The sequence below is a fragment of the Eublepharis macularius genome, chromosome 4 (genome assembly GCF_028583425.1).
Source record: "Eublepharis macularius isolate TG4126 chromosome 4, MPM_Emac_v1.0, whole genome shotgun sequence".
In the NCBI taxonomy this organism is placed as follows: domain Eukaryota; kingdom Metazoa; phylum Chordata; class Lepidosauria; order Squamata; family Eublepharidae; genus Eublepharis; species Eublepharis macularius.
In genome coordinates this window covers 170,211,451-170,235,098 of record NC_072793.1, presented here as the reverse complement: position 1 = coordinate 170,235,098, position 23,648 = coordinate 170,211,451, and the positions used below count along the sequence as shown (strand labels likewise).

Here is a 23,648-nt window from a genome sequence, read left to right as displayed (position 1 = left end):
CAGCAATCTGAACAAGGAGAATGGCTGTGGGGGGACCGTTTTTATGTGCCCAGCAGTTTACGAAAAGACATATTACAACACTGTCACGACGCCCCTACAGCTGGCCATTATGGATACTTAAAAACACTCCATTTAGTACAACGGCAATTTTGGTGGCCAGGCATGAACAAAAACATTTCCCAATATGTAGCGTCATGCTTCATCTGTCTCAGTGCCAAATCTCGCAAAGGCAAGCCACCGGGACTTTTACAGCCTTTAGAAACTCCAAGTAGACCATGGGAAATTATATCCATGGATTTCATTACAAATCTTCCCCCTTCCAAGGGTCACAATTGCATTTTAGTCGTGGTGGATTTATTCTCCAAGCAGGCTCATTTTATACCGTGCACTAACATACCTTCGGCCCGAAGGCTAGCAGGTATTTTTCTAAAGCATATTGTAAAATTGCATTCTTTTCCGTTAAAGGTGATTTCGGACCACGGCGGACAGTTCGTTGCCAACTTCTGGCAGGAGCTTCTACAAATTATGGGGATTGAGCAAGGTTTGAGTTCAAGCCATCATCCTCAAACTGATGGACAGTCAGAAAAAACTAACCAAATATTGGAACAATTCCTCCACTGTTATATAAATTTCCAACAAGACAACTGGGTCGATTTACTCCCCCTGGCAGAATTCTCTTATAATAACAGTGTGCATGCCTCCACTAGAGAAACTCCCTTCAAAGTCGTTTATGGCTTCCACTTCAAACCATACCCGTTTGAAGCGCTTCCCCCTCCTACTTCAGCATCTAAAGACGTCACAGACTGGTGGGGGGAAGCTGCTCAACAGTGGACTCTAATTAAAAAACATCTCGACAAAGCCAAACAGGATTATAAAAAATATGCTGACCGCCACCGTGTGGCCGAGTGGGATTTACAACCAGGAGACCTCGTTTATCTCTCCACAAAAAATTTAAAAGTGACACAAACCAGCCGGAAACTTGCTCTGAAATTTCTGGGGCCTTTTCCTGTTCGTAAAGTAATCAACAAAGTGACTGTTGCCATAGATCTACCAAAGAACTTACGCTATGTGCATGATACGTTCCATGTCAGCCTTTTAAAACGAGCTCCCCCAGCGGACCAATGGCACACCCGTGCCCCTCCTATCCCAACATTAATTGATGATCAAACCCATTATGAAGTACAACAGATTTTGGACTCTAAACTTAAAAGAAATCAGCTGTTTTACCTCATCAGGTGGAAGGACTTTGACTCTGGGTTTGATGAATGGGTGAACTCTGTACATGTTCATGCCCCTAGATTAGTTAAGGCATTCCATAACCGTTATCCGCATAAGCCCGGGGGGGAGGCATCTTAGAGGGGGCAGAATGTCAAGTCCAGAAAGCTTTCCTGTATGTTATAACCAAAGAGACTCCATTTTAATTCTTTTAGTGTTCTGAGTGCTTTCTTCACAGGTGCCAAGACGTTCCCCAGCAGCTTTCTCACAGAGGAGGATTGTTTTGGCTATCGCTTTTCCAGCCTTGAAAGACTTTCGCTTTCTCAGCTTCAAAGGGATTGTTTTGAGAACTATGAGGGGAGGTTGGGCCTGCTGGGATCTGTTACTTTGTACCTCATGCTTTGCCTGCCATTCGTAACAATACACATGTACCCGGCCAGATATTGCATCTGGCCCAGTGGACTATAATGATTGCTTTTCAGTAAACTCTTTTTGGAAACAACGGACTCTTGTCTGATTGCAGAAGGTAGTCTGGATTACAATTGTTATTTAGCCACAGATCTGACACAGTTCACCTGAGCTGCCGGAGAACAAAAATTGCAGAAAGTAGCACTCACAGCAGGGCAGGAGGGAGGGAATGTGTGTCTGCACAGAAGATACTCGACGAACAACAGTTACAGGTGAGAAACACTGTTTTTCGTCATCGTACTTCTGTGCAGCCCCACATTGGGAGTATAGCGAGCTACTCACCAATGGGGGCGGGTGTGAGTGACTAGTGGAATAAGGAATGCAGGACAGCCATGCCAACAGCGGATTCACGTCGTGCATTCACGTCCACGGAGTAGTGTTTGATGAAGGTGTTTGGCGTAGACCAAGTTGCCGCCTGGCAGATGTCCTGAATAGGGACCCCACGGAGAAATGTGGCAGAAGAAGCTTGAGCCCGAGTGGAATGGGCAGTCAATGAAAAAGGGCACTGCACTCCAGCTTGGCAGTAACACAGTTTAATTGCAGACACAAGCCATCGCAAGATGGACTGGGCAGAAGCAGGAAGACCTTTGCGTGAGCCAGAGTAACAAACGAACAGTGCGGGTGACTTTCTGATACACCTGGTCCTATGCAAATAATATAATAAAGCACGTTTTAAATCTAATGCGTGCAATGCTTGTTCCCCTGGGGAAGAGGGCATTGGGAAAAAGGAAGGAAGGACCACCTTCTGTTGTAAGTGGAACTTAGACACCACTTTGGGCTGGAATTCGATACTGGTGTGGAGCACAACCTTTTCAGGGAAAAACTGCAAAAATGGGGGGTCAATGCGAAAGGCAGAGAGCTCCCCAACCCGTCTAGACGATGTCACTGCAACCAGAAAGGCCACCTTCTGCGTCAGCAAGGGCAAGGGGCAGGTCGCTAATGGCTCAAAGGGCCTGAGCATCAGCTGGGAAAGTACCAAGGGCAAGCTCCACGGAGGAACAGGTGGGCTCCTAGGCGGAAAGGTTTTAAACAGACCTTTCAAAAATTTCTTGGAAAGCGAGTGGGCAAAGACAGTCTTCCCATCAATGTGCTCGTGGAAAGCAGAGATTGCAGCCATATGCACCTTAATGCTGCTAAAGGAGTGGCCTTCTGAATGAAGACCCAGGAGGTAGTCCAAGATCAGAGGCAAGGGACAAACAAAGGGGGAGATCCCTTTAGGGGCCAACCGGTGGGAGAAACAAGACCACTTCCGGTGGTACGATACCCTGGTGGATAGCTTTCAGGCATTCAAAATGACCTGCAGGACCCTGGAAGACAGGGCTGCGCCGGGGGGGGGGGGCGGGGTGCAGGAGCCAAGTGGCCAATTTCAGAACCTCCACATTGTGGTGCCAGATTCCGTCCCTGATTAACAGGTCTGGAACAAGCGGCAGTGACAGGCATCTCCCCTAAGAGAGGGAGAGTAGTAGAGGAAACCATTCCTGGCGGGGCCAGCGTGGGGCCACCAGGATGCAGTGGGTATGGAAGGCTCGAATCCTGCAGAGGACCTTGTGCAGGAGGGGCGTGGGCGGGAAAGCATAGAACAGCCCTGGGGCCCAGGGAATCTGGAACGCGTCCCCCAAGGACCGAGGGTCCATCCCTGCCCTGGCACAAAAACTGGGAGCTTTCCTGTTGAGAGCCATAGCAAAGAGGTCGACCTCGGGGAATCCCCACTGGCGGAAAATTGGCAGGAGGTAAGTAGGATTCAGGGACCATTTGTGTTGTGGCAGGAACACCCTGCTGAGCGTGTCCGCTGAGGTATTCAGCTCCCCCGCAATGTGTATGGCCCGGGGATAAACATTGTTGCATATGGCCCAATTCCAGAGTGCTGTGGCTTCTGTGCAGAGCTTGAGCGAAGCCGTTCCTCCCTGCTTGTTCAAGTAGTAACAGGCTGTTGTGTTGTCTGAAAGGACTTGAACTCGTCTGTTGCGAAGTACATCTGTAAAAGAAGCAAGGGAGTAACAGATCGCTCGAAGTTCCAACACATTAATATGCAGAGTAACCTCAGCCGGAGACCAAGTGTCCTGGACAGTTAAGGTGCCACAGCGCCCACCCCAGCCTATGGAAGAGGCGTCAGTATAGAGAGTGGCATCAGCCACAAAAGTACCAAAAAAGCACCCCGCAGATAGGTTTTCGGGGACAGACCACCAGGTTAGGGATCTCAGGACCGCCCTGGGAATGGAGAATTTTCTGTGCTGGCTCATGGCTAAAGGGTTGAACTTCCGGACAAACCAATTTTGCAATGGCCTCATATGCAACCTGGCAAAAAATACAACAGAGGTAGTGGAGGCCATGAGACCAAGCAAGGTCTGAATCATAAGGGCTGTTTGGTAGTGATGCGACATAAAGAATCGAGCCAGGGAGATCAGCCTACGCAACCTATCAAGGGGCAGACACGCTCTCCCTAGAGGCGAGTCAAAGTGGACCCCAATAAAGCGGATGGCCTTGACAGGGGAAAGGATAGATTTCTCCCAATTAACCAGGAGGCCCAATTTAGAAAGCACCGAAATGGTGAGGGCAAGGTGCTTCCTAAGGGAATCTGCAGACGGCCCCATCAGGAGCCAGTCATCCAGGTAAGGGTAGATGGAACAACCCCTCGATCTCAGGAATGCCAGCACAGCTGACATGCATTTTGTAAACACACGGGAGGCCGAAGCCAACCCGAAGGGCAATGCCGTGTATTCATACACTGTATCTCCGCAGAGGAAGCGGAGGTACTTTCTATGCTCTTCATGAATCGTCACATGGAAGTAGGCATCTTTTAAATCAATGATGGCGAACAAGACACCCACCTCCAAGAGCTCTATCACCTTCGCCAGGGTTAACATTCGGAATTTCTGGACCATAAGATAGGTATTGAGATCCCTAAGGTCCAAAATGGGCCGGGAACCTCCATCTTTTTTGTCTAGCAGGAAGTACCTGGAGTAGAAACTGTCAGGGCTTGCCGCGGCTGCCGCTGGGCGTGGCACTGGGCGGTCTGCTCCTGACGTCACAGGGGGGCCAGGGACTCTGCAGGACCCTGCTCTGTGGAAGGAGGGGCGGTATACCTCACCCAGACTCCCTCTCAGTCCACTCGCTGGCCTGCTCAACCTGGCCTGCTTACCCTCTGTGTCCTCCATCTCCTCCTTCCAGAACTCTCCTCCAAGCCTCCACCCTTGCATCCTACTGCTCTCATTCCACATCATCACTCCTCACTCACACCCACCACCCCAGAGCTCTTCCCAGCCACCCTTTATAGGGCTTCCTATCTCCACCCCGCCCTCCTTCCAGGCTTGTTCCCTCTCCTGACCGGGCCCAGCTGTGCGTTCCCCCAGGTGTTTCCCTCCAACCACTAATCCCTTCTGGGCTCCTTTGCCTAGCTGGCAGGGTGGGGTTGAGTGTGAGCCATCCCCAGCTGAGGGCTCCTTGGCCTTGCTTATGAGGGGCTGCCCCAGCCAGCCTCTGAGCTACTGAGCTTGCCTGGCCTTGCTCACGAGGAGCTGCCTTAGCCAGCTTCCGTGCTGCCTGCTTGGCAATGCGGGGCGGGGCTACCCATCTCCTCCCGCAGAATGCCTGTGGCAGCCCCCCCTGTAGAGGCTTGGCTTCTAGCAACTCCTGAGCCAGGCTGCTGTCTTCTAGCCCTGGCGTGGCCATGGGCTGTCTCAAGCTGCTGCAGCAGGGGTAGCTGGCTGGGCTGCCGGGATCAGCCACAGCTGCACCATGTTGGCTGGCTACTGGGCTTCTCTGGCTGAGCTGATTAGGGAAGGTGGGCCCAGCTGCGGCCCCTTGGCTGGCTGCCCAGCTCTTCCCACAGAGTGCCCTCAGCAGCTCTACCCGGAGGGGCTGGCTTCTGAGCACCTCCTGAGTCAGGTTGCCATCTTCAAGCTGGGGTGGATGCTGGGGCGTGGCTCTGAGTTGCTGTGGCTGCTTCTCCCCCTTTGCAGGTAAGGGCCCTGCTTGGGCTGCTGCTGGGTCCCAATTCTTCCTGCCTCTGCCCTCCCCCTTTGGTGTAGGCAGGTTCTGTCCCTGGCTGCTGGCTGAGGTGGCAGGACTGCTGTCTCCTGGCTGCCTCCCCCTGCTTCCTCTTGTTGAGGCCGGGGGCTGTGCCTCAGACCCCGGACACACCTCCCCCCTTAGCCTGGATGCCACCTCCGGGGGGTCTGGCTCGAAGAGTCTCGACATAAAGTCTGCGTCCATGTGGTTGGCCCCCCGACGGTAGGTGATGGCAAATCGGTATGGCAGCAGGGACAGGTACCACCTCAGGACGCGGGGGTTGTGCTCCTTCATGCGGTGCATCCACTGGAGCGGTGCATGATCCGTTACCAGCGTAAAGGGGTTATTGGCCAGATAATATCTCAAAGCCCCCACGGCCCACTTGATGGCGAGGGCTTCTCTCTCGAGGGTGGCATACTTCTGCTCTGCTGGCTGGAGCTTGCGGCTTAAGAACAAGATGGGCACCCTCTCCCCGTCTCGTTCCTGCATCAAGACCGCCCCGAGGCCCGAGGCCGACGCGTCAGTTGCCAGGATGAAGGGCCTCTCAAAGTCGGGGTTCCAGAGCTTTGTGGTGTCTGACAGGGCGGTGCGTAAATCTTGGAAGGCAGCCGTCCGCTCTGGCGTCCAGCTGAGGCGACTAGAGCTGCCCTTCCTCAGGCAGTCTGTCAGGGGGGCTGCGCGGGATGCAAAATGGGGAATGAAGCGCCCGTAGTAGCCGAGAAGCCCCAGGAACCGCCTGAGCTGACGCTTGGTCTGAGGCTGGGGGACATCCCCGATGGAGGCCACCTTCTCAGGGGGAGGGCGGACCTGCCCACCCCCTATGACAAACCCCAGGTACTTGAGTTCTTGGAACCCCAAGTGGCTCTTCTTGGGGTTGGCCTTCAGCCCCGCCTTCTGGAGCGCGGTGAGGACTCTCTCCAGATGTTGCAGGTGGGTGGGCCAGTCGGGACTGAAGATGACGATGTCATCAATGTAAGCCATTGCGAAGTCCCGACAGTCCCCCAGGACTTGGTCCACCAGTCGCTGAAAGGTAGCCGCTGCCCCATGGAGGCCGAAGGGCATGCGGCGGAACTGGAAGAGGCCCCGGGGGGTGGCAAAGGCTGTCTTTTCCTTGTCCTCGGGGCGAACTGGCACCTGCCAGTACCCTTTCGTTAGGTCGAGGGCGGATAGGTACCGTGCGGGCCCCAACTGCCCCACCAGAACATCCGCCCGGGGCATGGGGTACGCGTCGAACTTGGCCACCCTGTTCAGCTCGCGGTAGTCGACGCAGAACCGAGTCGACCCGTCTGGCTTCGGCACCAACACGATGGGGCTGCGCCATTCACTTCGGGACGGTTCAATCACCCCCAGGCGCAGCATTTCCTCCGTCTCCCGATCCACCGCCTCCCACTGCTTCCGGGGGATGGGTCGCCAGGTTGCCCGTGCAGATTGCCCCGGCTGGGTGGGGATGGCATGGTGCACCAGGTTCGTGACCCCAGGGCGTCTTGAAAAGACCCCGGGCACTTGGTTCCACAGGGCCTGTAGCTGGGCCTTCTGTGCAGAGTTGAGTTGTGGATCCACCTTCGGCTCCTCGAACTCCGGGGCGTCAGCGGTCCATGGCAGCTCGCTGTCTGGGAGGTCTAAGGGGTCTTCAGCCAAGGCACACCCGTCCTCTGGCCGCTCATGCCACCGCTTGAGCAGGTTCACGTGCAGGGTTCTCTGTCGGCGTTGGCCTGGCCCGCACTGCAGCTCATAGGTGGTAGGGCCCAGCACCCTCCGAATTTGGTAAGGGCCCCTCCACGGGTCCCCCTCCTCCCGTGGGAACACCGAGTGGTGTACCAGGACCTTCTCTCCGACCTGGAAGGTCCTCATCCTTGTGCCCCGGTCGTAGGCCGCCTTCTGCTTTGTCTGGGCGTGGGTCAGCTGGCGGTTGGCCTCGGCCTGGGACTGCTGCACCCGCTCACGGAGCTGGCTCATGTACTCCGGTATGGGGGGAGCAGGGCTGCTGGTGCGGGGACCCCACCGTTCTGCCAGCCGAGAGAGCATCCCCCGCGGCTTGCGCCCGTACAGCAGTTCGAAGGGGCTAAAGCCGGTGGACGCCTGCGGGGTCTCCCTAAGGGCGAACATGAGGGGGTCGATGTATAGGTCCCACTGTCGAGGCTTGTCCCGTGTCATCTTCCTCAAGGCTTCCTTGACGGTCTGGTTCAGACGCTCTGCCAAACCGTCGGTCTGAGGGTGGTATGCCGAGGTGAATACCTGCCGGATCCCCAAATTCTGGCAGAGTTGACGCATGGCTTTGGCCCGGAACGGCCCCCCCCGGTCTGTCAAGATTTCATCAGGCAGTCCCACCATGGCAAAAAGCTTGGACAGGGCTCGTATCATCCCCGGGGTCTGCATCGTCTTAAGCGGGATGACCTCAGGGAATCGTGTAGCATAGTCCACGATCACCAGGGCAAAGCGGTGGCCCCGGGGCGTGCGTGGCAGTGGGCCGATAAAGTCCATCGCGATGCGTTGGAAGGGCGTCTCCATGACGGGCAGCGGGGAGAGGGGGGCCTTCGGTGGGCGCCGGGCTGCCACCCGCTGACAGGTGGGGCACGAGCGGCAGTGGGCCTTCACGTCCGCGTTCACGGAGGGCCAGAAGAACCGCTCGAGGATCTTCTTCAGGGTCTTGTGGTGCCCCAGATGCCCGGCCCAAGCGTGCTCATGGGCCGTGCGGAGGACTTCTGCCCGGTAAGCGGCTGGCACCAGTAGCTGGCGGATCTCTCCCTGGCCGTTTGGGGCACGGGCTAGGCGGACCCACACCCCTCCTTGCTTCTCAATGCGGGGAAGCCGTTGGGACCTCCGCTCATCCTGCACTCGGTCCTCCTCACGAGCTGCTGTCTCCCGCAAGCGCTGTAAGGACTCATCTGCCCCTTGGGCCTCGCAGAAGGGGCGGTCGGCCGGAGGTCCCGCTGGGTCCTTGGCCCGCGGGCCTGCCCCTGGTCTGGTAGAGGGACCCTCGTCTGGGTCGGGAGCCTCCTCCACTTGCAGCGCTGGGGCCACCTGTGGGTTTGCCAGTCCCTCGGCTGCCTCCCTAAGTAGCCTGGAGAACCCCGGGGCATCTCTCCCCAGCAGCATAGGGAGCGGTAAGTGGGCTACCTTGGCAACTTCCAGGCGGCGGAGCGCTCCCAGGTATTCCACTGTGATCCAGACCATAGGGTACGGCTGGGTGCGGCCCATCACGTCTGTCACTGGGACCCAGCGGTGCACTGGGGTGTCAGCTGGGATGAGTTGGGAACGAATTGCTGATACTGCGCTCCCTGAGTCCAATAGGGCTTGTAGGGTCTGCCGTCCTATTCTCACGGTGGCGCACAGACCCTGCACCGCCTTGCCGGCTGGTGGGTTAATTTCCCACGCAAATGCGCATACCACTGGTGGGGTGGCTGCAGGGGTGCAGGCTTGTATCTGGTTCTCCACCGCCTGCACTAGCTCCACTTGAGCTGCTTGGAAGGTTGCCTCCAGCTTCCTCCACATCTCGTCCAGGTGTGCCTCTAGCCATGGTCTGAGCTGTACCGTGGCGTTGGGGTGCATCCCCTCGCCTGGCGCCTGCGTTGGAACGACCTTCCCCGTACGGGCCACCAACTTGTCAGGGCTTGCCGCGGCTGCCGCTGGGCGTGGCACTGGGCGGTCTGCTCCTGACGTCACAGGGGGGCCAGGGACTCTGCAGGACCCTGCTCTGTGGAAGGAGGGGCGGTATACCTCACCCAGACTCCCTCTCAGTCCACTCGCTGGCCTGCTCAACCTGGCCTGCTTACCCTCTGTGTCCTCCATCTCCTCCTTCCAGAACTCTCCTCCAAGCCTCCACCCTTGCATCCTACTGCTCTCATTCCACATCATCACTCCTCACTCACACCCACCACCCCAGAGCTCTTCCCAGCCACCCTTTATAGGGCTTCCTATCTCCACCCCGCCCTCCTTCCAGGCTTGTTCCCTCTCCTGACCGGGCCCAGCTGTGCGTTCCCCCAGGTGTTTCCCTCCAACCACTAATCCCTTCTGGGCTCCTTTGCCTAGCTGGCAGGGTGGGGTTGAGTGTGAGCCATCCCCAGCTGAGGGCTCCTTGGCCTTGCTTATGAGGGGCTGCCCCAGCCAGCCTCTGAGCTACTGAGCTTGCCTGGCCTTGCTCACGAGGAGCTGCCTTAGCCAGCTTCCGTGCTGCCTGCTTGGCAATGCGGGGCGGGGCTACCCATCTCCTCCCGCAGAATGCCTGTGGCAGCCCCCCCTGTAGAGGCTTGGCTTCTAGCAACTCCTGAGCCAGGCTGCTGTCTTCTAGCCCTGGCGTGGCCATGGGCTGTCTCAAGCTGCTGCAGCAGGGGTAGCTGGCTGGGCTGCCGGGATCAGCCACAGCTGCACCATGTTGGCTGGCTACTGGGCTTCTCTGGCTGAGCTGATTAGGGAAGGTGGGCCCAGCTGCGGCCCCTTGGCTGGCTGCCCAGCTCTTCCCACAGAGTGCCCTCAGCAGCTCTACCCGGAGGGGCTGGCTTCTGAGCACCTCCTGAGTCAGGTTGCCATCTTCAAGCTGGGGTGGACGCTGGGGCGTGGCTCTGAGTTGCTGTGGCTGCTTCTCCCCCTTTGCAGGTAAGGGCCCTGCTTGGGCTGCTGCTGGGTCCCAATTCTTCCTGCCTCTGCCCTCCCCCTTTGGTGTAGGCAGGTTCTGTCCCTGGCTGCTGGCTGAGGTGGCAGGACTGCTGTCTCCTGGCTGCCTCCCCCTGCTTCCTCTTGTTGAGGCCGGGGGCTGTGCCTCAGACCCCGGACAGAAACCATAAGGAGATTCTGAGATATTCACGAACAGCACCTTTGTTAAGTAACTCAACAACATTATTTTTCAGCACAACATCAGAACAGGAAAATGAACGTGGAGGGTGAGAAAGAGGGGGGAATTCAACAAACAACAACTTGTAACCATGGGCCACAATTCTAAGGACCCTAGTGTCATCAGTAATAGCTTGCCAAACAGGCAGAAAAGGCCGAAGCCTGTCCCAGAACGGAGCAATCTGGACAGCGTCCGAAGGGACCAACTGGGTAGCGTCCACGTCTAGCCAGAACAGTGACTTCTGTCCTGAAGCTGGGGCCTTCGGAGAATGCTGTTGATTCTGCTTCCCCCTAGGCCAGGAAGACCTTTTAGACGCGTGCCTTTGAGGAGCCGAGAAGGACTGCTGAGCAAAGGCTGGTAAGGCTGGAACCAATTGGAACGGTACCTTGAAGCATAAGGCTGCTGGGACACAATCACTCCAAGCGACTTTGCCGTTTGGTGATTCTTTTTCATTTGAGAAAGAGAGTCATCAGTCTTTTTGGAGAACAGGATGGTACCTTCAAACGGGAAATCCTCAATTTTTGCTCGTTTATCAAGGGGTAGAGCAGTAGAACGCAACCAAGCGTGCCTCCGGAGAACCACCGAGGAGGCCATTGATCAGGCCGACCAATCAGCAGCATCCTTTCCAGCGATCATTTGCTGCTTGGCCAGCTTAAAGGCTTCAGCCTGCAAGGCCTTGACCAGAGGACGATGGTCTTCAGGCAGATCAGACAGGTAGGAAGACAGCCGCTTCCACAGGAAGAGATTATATGAGCCCATGATGGCCTGAAAATGGGCTATACGAAAGTTAAGGGACGCAGAGGAACAGATCTTGTGACCAAACGCGTCAAGCTTGTGCCCTTCACAGTCAGCCGGGGCAGATAAGGAACCGTGCCGGAACCGAGAGTGCACTTCCTTGGCAACCAGAGAGGAAGGCTTGGGGTGATTGAACAGGAAGGGACAGTAGTCTTGTTTGAGCCAGTACTAGCGATCGATCTTCCGTGCGGTCACCGGAACCGAAGACGAAGTTTGCCATAAGGAATGGGCGTTATCCATGAAATCTTCCACCGGAGGAAAAGCCACCAAGGCCGGGGAACCGGAATATAAAGCCTCCAAAACCTTGCTCTTTGGTTTGGAGGTGGAAGCGGAGATATCGAGCTCCAAGGCATTCGCCATACGAACCATTTGCTCCGCAAACATCCTATAATCATCATTGGGAGAAGAGGACTGAGTCTCTCCCACGGATTCCTCGGGCGAAGGGTCAGAGGCTAGGTCGGAAGAAGCGTCGGAAGGAGACGCAAGACCTTTATCATCGTCGGAACCGGAAAACTCTGGAGGCAGGAGCAACGGAACCGAGGTTGGTCGTTGGTGCGGTCGGAACCGATGGTTGGATGAGGTGCATGACCGAGGGTTGAGGTACCCCTTGCGCGGCAGCAGAATATGGGGGCAGCATCGATGGATAGGCAGGTACGGTCGAATGCCCCGGAACCGATGAGCTTGGAGGAGCGGGACGCTGAAGGAGAGCGGCCGAAGATTGTAGCCAGGAGACAAAGTCCTGCCATGTTGCCAGATTCCCAACACCGGGAATGGGTTGCCACGGTGGCAGCGGGGTGGGAGGTGCCTGCGACAGCCACTGCATCGGAACGGAGCGATGAGCAGAAGAATCCTGGGCCAGTCTCGGAGGCCAGGGGTGCGATGGAACCAACAGCTTCGACAGAGCGGGAGCGGAAGGCAGAGAATGCTCAAAAGCAAGGAACGGTTCCGAGAGGCTCAGCATGGCAACGTACTCGTCCTCTCTGACAGGAAGCGGAGTGCAAGGAGGAGATGGGGTATGGAGGAATTCTTCAGCCTCCCCTTCGACAATAATAGGCGCGGGGGAAGAAAACCCCCGACTAACAGTGGCTGTACCACGCTTCCAATGTTTAGACTTGGATTTAGCCTTTTTAGGCGCGGGCTCCGAAGCAGCCCTAACAACATCAGACGGCACAGAAGAAGACCGCTTCTTAGCCGGAGCCACAGGCTCACCTGTGTTTCCCAGGGTGTGGAATGCTAATGGAGGGAGGCTTCACTGTATCCTGAGGAGGTTCTTTTGCATATGGATTGGTGCTTGATATGCTAATCTTCTCTGCAGGGCTATTGTCGGGTATAGAATGTTTTGTTAGCCTGGTGTTTTTCAGAACTGGAAACCATGCTCTGTTCATTCTTAAGGTTTCTTCTTTCCTGTTGAAGTTTTGCTTATGCTTGTGAATTTCAATGGCTTCCCTGTGCAGTCTGACAAAGTAGTTGGAAGTGTTGTCCAGTATTTTGGTGTCCTGGAATAAGATACTGTGCCCTGTTTGAGTTAGGCTATGTTCAGCCACTGCTGATTTTTCAGGTTGTCCAAGTCTGCAGTGTCTTTCATGTTCTTTTATTCTTGTCTGGATGCTACGCTTTGTGGTCCCGATGTAAACTTGTCCACAGTTGCAGGGTATACGGTATACTCCTGCAGAGGTGAGGGAGTCTCTCCTGTCTTTTGCTGATCGTAGCATCTGTTGTATTTTTCTGGTGGGTTTAAATAATGCTTGAAGGTTATGCTTTTTCATAAGCTTTCCCATCTGATCAGTAATTCCTTTGATATATGGCAAAAACACTTTTCCTGTAGGAGACTGTTTTTCCTTGGTTGTTTGATTCATCCTGGGTTTGATTGCTCTTCGGATGTCATTTCTGGAGTAGCCATTTGCCTGAAGTGCGTGGTTTAGATGATTAATTTCCTCATTGAGAAAGTGTGGCTCACATATCCGTCTTGCACGGTCCACTAATGTTTTCATTATGCCTCTTTTCTGTCGGGGGTGGTGATTGGAGTTTTTGTGTAAGTACCGATCAGTGTGAGTTGGTTTCCTGTAGACCTTGTGACCTAACTGAAAGTTTGCTTTGCGGATGACCAAGGTATCCAGAAATGGGAGTTTTCCCGCGATTTCCCTGAAGTGCGTGGTTTAGATGATTAATTTCCTCATTGAGAAAGTGCGGCTCACATATCCGTCTTGCACGGTCCACTAATACAACAGATGCTACGATCAGCAAAAGACAGTAGAGACCCCCTCACCTCTGCAGGAGTATACCATATACCCTGCAGCTGTGGACAAGTTTACATCGGGACCACAAAGCGTAGCATCCAGACAAGAATAAAAGAACATGAAAGACACTGCAGACTTGGACAACCTGAAAAATCAGCAGTGGCTGAGCATAGCCTAACTCAAACAGGGCACAGTATCTTATTCCAGGACACCAAAATACTGGACAACACTTCCAACTACTTTGTCAGACTGCACAGGGAAGCCATTGAAATTCACAAGCATAAGTAAAACTTCAACAGGAAAGAAGAAACCTTAAGAATGAATAGAACATGGTTTCCAGTTCTGAAAAACACCAGACTAACAAAACACTCTATACCCAACAATAGCCCTGCAGAGAAGATTAGCATATCAAGCACCAATCCATATGCAAAAGAACCTCCTCAGGATACAGTGAAGCCTCTCTCCATTAGCATTCCACACCCTGGGAAACTCTTACAGGATGACTCAGCTCAACTCCACCCCTCCTGAGTAGATTTCTTTTTTGCTTTTTAAAATTTTTTAATTAAGCTTTATAACATACAACAAATAGAAATCAACAATGAACATCAACTGTAACACAACACCTAATCAATAATAGTTTACAAGTTTTGAAGAATATGAACATTACAATAACTTTTAAACAAAGCATACATAATATTACCAAATATCAGAAAACTGAGTCAACGTCTGAGCAATTCTTATTTTGGGATGTAAATCATGCATGTCTATAAATTCAAGAAAAGGGAACCATTTGTCATAGAAATTAGACCTGGCAGGAAAGCGTTCAGCATTGAGGATATTACCTCCTGAGTAGATATAAATGACCTGCCAACATCTTTTCCACACTGTGACACTGAGAGATCTGTCTTTTGGTGCTACACCTCTGAAGATGCCAGCCACAGCTGCTGGCAAAACGTCAGGAACTACAATGCCAAGACCATGGTAATACAGCCCGGAAAACCCACAACAACCAAGGTATCCTTTCTCAGGGACTGAGATGATTTCATTCTGTATTGAACTAAACTGTTCCCATGTAACTTCTGGAAGTTTCGTGCCTGAATGCAACGGCCCAGAAGGGCGGGAAGTTTCCCTATATTAACCTCTGATCATCTTAAATGGTCACTTCTGCCAATCTCTCTCTCTCTCTCTCTTTGAACTGAATGGATCTCTAATAAAGTTACTTCAACCAATGCACCTGAGTGCTTGCTGTGAGGGACTTGGGGATCTAACTGCCAAGGACTGACAACCATTTGGACACAGATTCACTCTACAAGAGCCCTCTGCTATTTGCAAGAGAAGCAGAAGTTTACTTACAAGAACCCAGTGAAGTGCCAACAACATGGACAGGGAGGGTAAAAATATCTCCTCTGTGGAAAAAGCTCAAGGGGTTTAACCAGCAACCTGAATTGTCAGAGCTTGTGTGGGGTAGTGGTTAGGGTGGCAGATTGGGATCAAGGAGATCTGGGATTGAATCCATGATCTGCCACAGAAAGTTACTAGCTGGCTTTGGGTCAGTCCCATCCTGTCATCCAGAACTGCCTTACAAGGTTGTTGTGTGGATGAAATGGAGAGAAACAGAACGATGTAAGCCACTTGTTTCTCCATAGACGAGAAAGGAAGCAAAAAAAAGAAAGGGAGTGTGGAAAATATCTCCTTCTTTACAAAACAAAGGGGGGTGTCTATGCATGTCCCTGAGTTATTGAAGTTCAGTGGGTAGAGTGTCTGATTAGGTTCTAAGAGGTCCAGGTTTAAATCCTCAGTTTGCCACTGAAAATTGCTGGTTGACCGTGGGACACAAACACATTCCCAGCCTAGCCTACTTCACAGTAAGGATAAAGTGGAGGAAAGAACAACATAAGCCACTTACGGATCCCACAGGAAAGAAAATGGGCATGGGGTTTCTTATACAGCTAATTGGCCAGGAAAGGATGCTCTCTGATGCTGTCGCTTCATCCAGTATTGCTGCAATTCCTGTTGGGAGGTAGACCTAGAATTGTCAAGTACGGGTTGGGAGAAAACCATCACAGATGGTGAAAAGTATCATCCTTTATACAAAACAAAGGAGATTTAGCCACTTCCCGGAGCTAACAATGCCAGTGTGGTCTCGTGGTTGGAGCGTCCCATTAACAGCTACGGGACCCTGCTTCAAATACGCAGGACACTGCCATGGAATCCACAGACAGGAAGGCTGCAGAAGGGAACAGGAGATGAACCTAACTGGGTTGTCTCCCTCTCTCCTGAACAGGGCCCTCTTCATCAACCCATTTCACTTTATCTAATGCCTTCGTTCTCAGTAGCTGTAGCATCCCCAGGTCTGGAACATCCATTTTTCCCTCTGTGGTAAATGAAAGAGTGTCCTGAAATCAAAAAGGGTCAGGGGAAGATGCCACCACCTTGCTTCTCTTCCATATTCACGATATAAGGGAAAAGATCTTTACCAAGGGAGGACACAATCTTGTAATTTTCCTCCATCACTTCCCAGTAGAGTTTTCTTTGGCCTGGATCCAGCAGAGCCCATTCCTCCTCCGTGAAGAACACGGCGACCTCCTGAAAGGACACTGGGGATCTCTGAAAGAAGAAAAGATTGCCCAGTTCATTTACTCCTGCCCCTGAACACTCCACAAGAAAGATGAATCCCATTGGCCAGTCAATGGATTAAAAGAATGCAAAACATCAAACCAATGTCAAGAAAATTGCATTGCATCTGGTCTTGCAGTCTTCAGGTGTTGCCTGTTTTCAGATTTTTAAATTCCAAAACTTATCAAGTGTTCAATGAGATCTTTGAGTTTGGTGCCACACCAGTGTTGCCTTATGAGGATCATATTATTGTGATTCTAAAAGATGCAGGAACCACTCTCAGTGTGTATATTTCCAGCCCATTTCTTTGATGAATACAAATGTCAAGGTATTAACTGACATTGTGGTTAAAAGGACCCTGGTCCATGTCAAGGGTCTGAGAGTCTGAGAAGTTGAGGTGACTTGCATTAACTAGGAAGAGGTCTGATCACGTTTCTGTTCTCTCACATGATGCTGTAAAACATTTTACAAAATATACTGGGAATTTATTTTTGCTATGTTGAATACACTTGGCTTTCCTCACCAATTTTTGGACTAGAATACCGCCAGACCTACCAACGAATGGTGTTTTTTCTGTGCCATTCCCCCTTGAGAGAGCTCCCAGACAAGGTTGTCCTCTTCCTCATCCTATTTTTGATCTGTGTTTGTAACCCCTGACTTACTCTGTACGTAACTCTTTGGAATTTAAAAGTATCCTATATGCAGGTCATCTTTTATTGTTTATCTTAGAATCCCCGTCTTCCATTTGCAGGCTCTGGTATATCTTAGGAATGATCCTGATTAAGGAGTGAAAGAAGAGAGTTTATTCAGGAACTACAACTTTGACAGAAAGGAGAGAAACAGAATAGACATGTAACTACCTCAGTAAACAGGGAGGAGGGAATATCTGGGAGGAAACAGGAAGTAGCCGAAGAATACTAATCTTGAGATATGCAAGGACAGAAAAGAAGAGGAAAGAAGGATCCCACTCTACCATCTATCTAACCGTCAGATTCGCTGTCCCTTGCAGGTATTCTGTGTCTTCTGTATCAGACAAAGAGGCTCTTTGTTGGAGAAGGTGCTCCTATAGGTCTAGAAAAAAATCCCCCACACTATTACTGCAATCCTAAATGTATTGTCTTGGGAGTAAGTCCCATTAAATAGACCTAAGTGGGATTTTGAGTAGACCTGCTTAGGATTGCACTGTATATGTATCAAAAAATTTTGAGGAAATTTTTAGAACATTTTTATAAACAGTGTAGAAAGTGCTGCGTGCTTTGAATAAATAGTGCACAATACATGGTAATAAATAGTATCTATATAATGAATATCTACAGCCATCAAACCACTCTTTAATCAATAAATCAATTGCATAATAGCCAAATATAAACCAGCATATAATCCGTGTACATTTAAACAGTCACTCCTGGTACTTCTCTCTGTGGCTCCACGGCTTCATTCAATCTATAAAGGCCTTGTATGACTGAAAGTCCTTCACAAACACTGTGTTCTTCTTTCTTGTAATCTTAGATGTTCAAGGTTAGTATCCAGCCGTGGAACTCCCACCCAGGACAGAAGTTGCCCAACAAACTGCTAGCCATGTTTGTTTTGCTCTAATGAGCTTCCTCGTGGGCAGTTATCTACAAGCATGACCCAGACTGCATCCAATAAACCATACTATAAAGGATGATTTTCATTTACTTACATTAAGGTACTTTCATTCATACACCAGATGCGCTTGCTCTTTCATCTGATGGATGCCTCTGCCGCAGCTAAGCAAGCACACACAGGTCTAAATACCAACGTACTTAAGGGGACCGTACACTAAATCAATGCAAGCTGGATAACATTTAAATAAAACAAGAAAGAGCCCAGTCTTGATTCAAACCCGCTGGTACCCTTGATCCTAACTCATAAATCCACCAGGCTTGTTTTAATTTTCTTTTTTTCCCAATACATTTTAAAGTAAGAAATATAAAAAAAGAAGAATCCCATCAGGCAGTGAAGTGATTAAAATAACCCAATACATCAAACCAATTGCAATAGTTTTTCTAGCCTCTCGCAGAAATCACATGCCCAACTCTCAAGTGGTCCTGACATGTGAATGGTGATATGCAAGAACTGGTATCACTGACACTGGGATAAGCTTTTCCTGCAAACTCCGAGGGCCCCCTCCCATCCCTGCTTTGCAAAAACAGCTTATATCTTTCAAAAGGGGGAGGGACTTCCTAAAACACCCCCCAAACATTGCACATTACCGTGCTTGCACACACTATTTACAGGGCTGGTTTAAAGAACCACACGTCGGCTCGCCAAAACTTGGGTTCCGCTTCTCCAGCCTGACGCTGTAGTGACGACAGGAGACCGAGGTCCAGATGCAAAGTCTGGCCCTCCAACATGGAGGCGAGAGCTTTAATTAAGAAGTTTTCAGGAACCCGGAAAAGAGCAATGCCCAAATATGTCTATAGCAACAGTTACACATTCCAAACCAGTCACAGCCCACTAAGCAAATATGCTGTGAACATGCTTTGTCTTATCTGTGAAGCATGGCGAAAGGTACATCATGAGCTTGAAAGTGTATGAGAATATTACTTAGAGTGTATGGGAGTATTGTGCTCTGTGAAGGATGAGAGACTTAGATGAAACATATTAAACTACTCCCTGATTCTTCCTGTGTGGCATGCCAACTGACCGGGAGACCAGGAATGTAAAGAGTCAATTAATGCAGGCTGTGTGGCATGCCAACTCCATGCCTACAGACGCTACACAGACAAGTTTCTGCTGGACACCAGCCTCACACCCCCATTGAAAAGGGTAGCAAGTGCCAGCGAGCACCACCTGGGAAGCAACAGCCTGGCTTGGCCCTGCTGAGCCAGTCCCAGGCAAATGGGCAGAGGCCTTCGAAGGCAACCTGCCCATAACACAGAGGGGTAGACTACACAAAGCAGCCCATGGCAGACCCTGCCCCCAACCCGCCCAGCAACAGAGAGACTCCAATAGCCACCTGCTACTGACCCAAAAGGGTCAGCAAAGAGCAAGGAAGGCCAGATGCTAGGAAAACTATTAGAAGAGGGGAAATTCCCTAGTACAACATAGTCACCCTGATGCGAACAAGGCTTTGTGCCCAGCAGCCATATACTAGACTGCTCCTTAAGGTGCTGAGGATCCTAGAGATTTCCTATAAGGCCAAGGGGAAGGAGGAACCAGACCTAGATTTCCCAGAGGGGTTGGAGAGTGCCCCCCCTCCCAAAATCCGGAACAACTCCTTCAGGGTTTCCCCTCCCAGCGGTTTTTTATGCCTTGGTGAAGCCTGAGTGGGAAGCTCCAGCAAAACCCAAAGTTAACCACCCTATTTCTTTCTCTCTTGTACACTGGTTCCAGAGGCTATACTAAGAGGATCATACTGTAATTGGTGAACCATTTGGTGATCCGCCTCATAGCTAATCCCATGCTTCCCATTGACACGGACAATCTGCCCAAGGATTCCTCTGTCAGGCATATCTAACTAGCTCTGCTCATCAATTTGAAGCTTCTGCTAGATCTCTCCGAGCATCGGCAGCAGCTTTGCTCTTGGCTAGAGACGCATTCTCTTGGGTTTTCAGACCTGACTGCAGTGAGCAGCAAAGTTCTCAAAGGGCGGAATGACAGAACCAAGAAAACAGCACTGGTAACAGCCTTTGCAGTGAACACACTCTTGGAGGCTCTGCTATTATCAGCAAGATCCATGGTTTTCAGTGTGGCAGCCAGGAGCAACGCTGGGCTTAGGAGCTGGGATGCAGACCCTTTGGCCCACGTCAAAGTAACCATGATCCCCATCAAAGGCATTAACCTGTTTGGAGAAGCTTTGGATAAATACCTGCTTGAAGACAAAGAAAAGGTCCTTCCCTTAAAAAAAAAGAAGGGAATTCGAGAAAGAAGTTTCAGTCCTTTTGAGAGTCCAAGAATCCTTCCAATACAGAATACGCCCATTCATCCAAGGGAAAATAGCAGACAAATCTGGTTGGACTATCAAGGGGCCAAAGATGGGAACCTCGGTGTGACTATGCTGGGGCAGCAGGCACAGCTGGGACTGGAGGGTGCTTACAATGTTTTGCAAACCTTTGGCAACAGTCAATAAGCAACAGGTGGCAGCTAGATACAGTGACCAATGGGTATTTACTTGAATTCAACTCTGTGCCACCTGGGCTTTTCCTCCAGATCCAAAAGAATTGGTCAAATAAAACAGCCACATCAGAACAAGAAAATTCTGATAGACATGGCTCAAGACAGAGTCTTTCTGTCACAGGAAACAAAGAGTCAGATGATGGCAAGAGAGGTCTTAAGCAAACGGGAGGAAGAAGTAATGCTCCTGGCTCAGCTACTGGGGATGAAAGTATCCTCCAGTGGGCAAGGTTCTAGGCTTGTACACGACAGAGATTCCTGTTACCATAACAAGAGGTGGTAACACACGAGGTCCAAGTGAGTTTAGTTGCCAGCGATCCTCAAATGGGGATCAACCTTGTCCAGCTCCATGATGGCACCCAACTCAGGAAACCAAAGAGAACATTGATGACCATGGAGGTGAGTCTATGGGGTTGGGGAATCCATGCCAAGGCAAGAATGACATAGGGCACCTGTGAGAAGGAGGTCAACAGTACAAACCTTTTGGAGCTCGAAGCCATCAGACTGAGTCCGGTGGCATTCCAAGATCTTCTCACAGGTCACCATACAGATGGATAATAAGACAGCCAAGGAATATGTGAACTGGCAAAGAGGCATGCATCATGGTGAAAAGGGTGGAAAATCACCTCGAATCTCTAAAAGCAGTCCATGGAGCAGGCCAGGACAACTCCCTGATGGACTAGCTAAGCTGGAGAGTGATTAACCTATCGGAATGGATGCTATCCAGAAACATTTTCCAACTGATCTTCCAGAGACTCAGCAAGGCAGAGGTGGACCTATTCACAAATGCTCAAAACTGTCAGGTCCTGAGATTCATTTCAAGAAGAAGAAACCCTCAAGCCACAGGGTAGGCAGCTTGAGCTGTAAGTGGCCTCCACAGCTCCTGTACAGTCCCCCCCGAAACAATTATTGCATAGAGTTGTTCAGAAGATCATAGAGCAATGTACAGAAGAAAAACATGGTTTCATGACCTGAAGATGTTATCAAGCATGAATCCTTGGTGCCTCCTCTGAAGGAGTACCTGTTAATGCAGGAAACAATCCCACACCCTCAACCAGCTATGCTAAACCTCACATCCTGAGGGTGAACAACTAATTAAATTAGGTTAGGGCATAATTAGTACCATGTAAGCTTCCAGGAAGAGTTCCACAGAGACTCTAACAATAACTGGCAAGTTTTCCAGATGTGGTGCATGGATAGAGACATGGAACCCTTATCAGTGCCAGTTAGGAAGAAACTATCCTTCCTTCAAGAAGCATTGGCTAAAAGTCTTAGCACCAATGCTGTTAGACGGCATGTGGGGCCATTTTAACAATTGGGGATTCTAGGAAATTCCCTAGTACATCACCCTCAAATCAAGAAATTCTAAAAGGAGGCCTCATCCTCCAAGGGTTCACTGGTTTCCGATGTGGAATCTTAAATGAGTACTGAGAGCATTATCCAAAGACCCCTTTGAGCCTATAGCCTCACATCCTCTAAAGCAGGGATCCCCAACCTGCGGCCCGCGGGCCACATGCGGCCCCCAAGCTCTTTCTGTGCGGCCCTCCAACCTGCTTATTTGCTCCTATCACCCTGCAATTTTGTTGCATTTTGAGTTAAGCTGTGGCCCTCTTTAGGCACTGGGCACTCTAATGCGGCCCCCATGTGCCAAAAGGTTGGGGATCCCTGCTCTAAAGGAATTGACTATTAAAGACCATCTTTTCTGGCGGGAATCACCCCAGCTAGACAAGTATCAAAGCTGTCAAAATGACGCAGTAATATCACGAACCGAACCAGCCGTCATTACAAAGGTAAACTGTGCCTTTCATAGGATGGAAGCGATAGTGCTGCCCTCCTTCTGTCCTAATCCGAAGCATGAGAAGGAAAGGGAGTGACAATGCCTAGATGTGCACAGAGCCGTGAACTTCTACTTGGACAAGACTAAATAGATCTGCAAGTCTGAGACATGATTTGTGACTTTCAAGAGGTCCTCCTTGGGACAGTGTCCATTCCCATGCTTAGCTGGATCAGGGGGTACATAATTGTGGCATAGAAAGCCAGAGGTCCAGAAATGCCTCAAGGTGTCACGGCACATTCACTAAGGAGGGCAGCAATATCAACAGCCCATAGATCCTTCAGTCAGTAAAGACAATCTGTAGGGCAGCCACATGGAAATCCATGCCTTTTAACTACCATGCACACTATGCAAAACTGAATTATCCAGGAGGGCTTTCTACCCAGATTACATGTCTCATAAGCGGGGCTTTTTTTCAGCTGGAACATGATCGAAGGGTGTTCTAGCACCTCTTGGAAATGGTCATATGGCTGGTGGCCCCGGCCCCTGATCTCCAGACAGAGGGGAGTTTAGATTGCCCTCTGTGCCACTGTGGCGCGGAGGGCAATCTAAACTCCCCTCTGTCCGGAGATCAGGGGGCAGGGCCACCGGCTACGTGACCATTTTCAGCAAGGGCGAGTTAAACTTTTAAAAACTCCCCCCCCTCGTTCCAACAGACCCAAAGTGACATCATTGGCCCTGGGAGCATGTGTGCACTTCGCATACACATATTCGGTATCAGGGGCACCACCTCCTGCCAGGAGTTGCCCCCCCCCTCTGCTGGCAACCCACTGAGTTCCACCACCTCTTTTCCCAGAAAAAAAGCCCTGGAATAACTCATAGAGATGCCTTGGTGGGGACAAGGACTGAACACTATGCAATTAATTGGGCACTGCCTGCTGATGCAGGTATTGGCCTACTAGGGAGTTTCCATGCGGCTAAACATCCGTGTTTTAATTTCTTCCCAGAATCATTACTACTCGGGAGGCATTATTCTTACCTATAATAATAAACTGAAAATCAGGAGCCTCAAAATGGGCCACCAGCTTCAGGCAGTGTCAAAAATAAAGGGAATCGCCACATCCTGACCCACACTCGCTATTTTGCGTGTATAGTTTACTCTCTAAAGGCCAGGAAGATGGAGGCAGCACAGACGGGGAGGGCGGGAAACAGCCCTCTTTGCCAAAGCAAAACTTCATGCAATCCTAAACTCACCTCTCCTGCAGACGCACCGAAGTCTCCCTCCAGCCGAGGAAAAGGGGGAAGAGGCAAGTCCTTATTGAACTCCATGGCGTCCCAATTTCCCTCTCTCTGGGAAAAAAAACGCCCCTTCGCCACCTGGAAGACGCAGGTTCGGCCTCCCTGATGCTCGCGGTGCCTTCGGGGAATTGTAGTTTCCACAATGGGCGCCTTGAGGGGACTGAATGCTATCCTTCAAGAGCGCAGGAGCCCTGACTACCTTCCCCTTGTATCGGAGGGATTAAACAGGGTCTTTCCTTGTCACTGTATGGAGGGAGAGTTTGGCTTT

General features: G+C 51.1%; 1 protein-coding gene across 2 annotated transcripts in view; it reads right to left on the bottom strand.

Moving 5' to 3' along the window:
• The window catches only part of LOC129328665 (zinc finger protein 420-like), a 35,458-nt gene extending 12,045 nt beyond the window's left edge, over nt 1–23,413 (bottom strand). Inside the window, exons 1-2 of one of the 2 annotated variants that reach the window (XM_054977880.1) lie at nt 23,336–23,413; nt 16,029–16,158 (exon numbers count right to left, since the gene is read on the bottom strand). In XM_054977880.1, coding sequence (XP_054833855.1) covers nt 16,029–16,158; nt 23,336–23,410 — 205 coding nt within the window. In that variant the 5' untranslated portion in view covers nt 23,411–23,413. The remainder of the gene's footprint in view (nt 1–16,028; nt 16,159–23,335) is intronic. The other variant, XM_054977881.1, reaches the window with a different exon arrangement.
• Nucleotides 23,414–23,648: the final 235 nt, after the last annotated feature.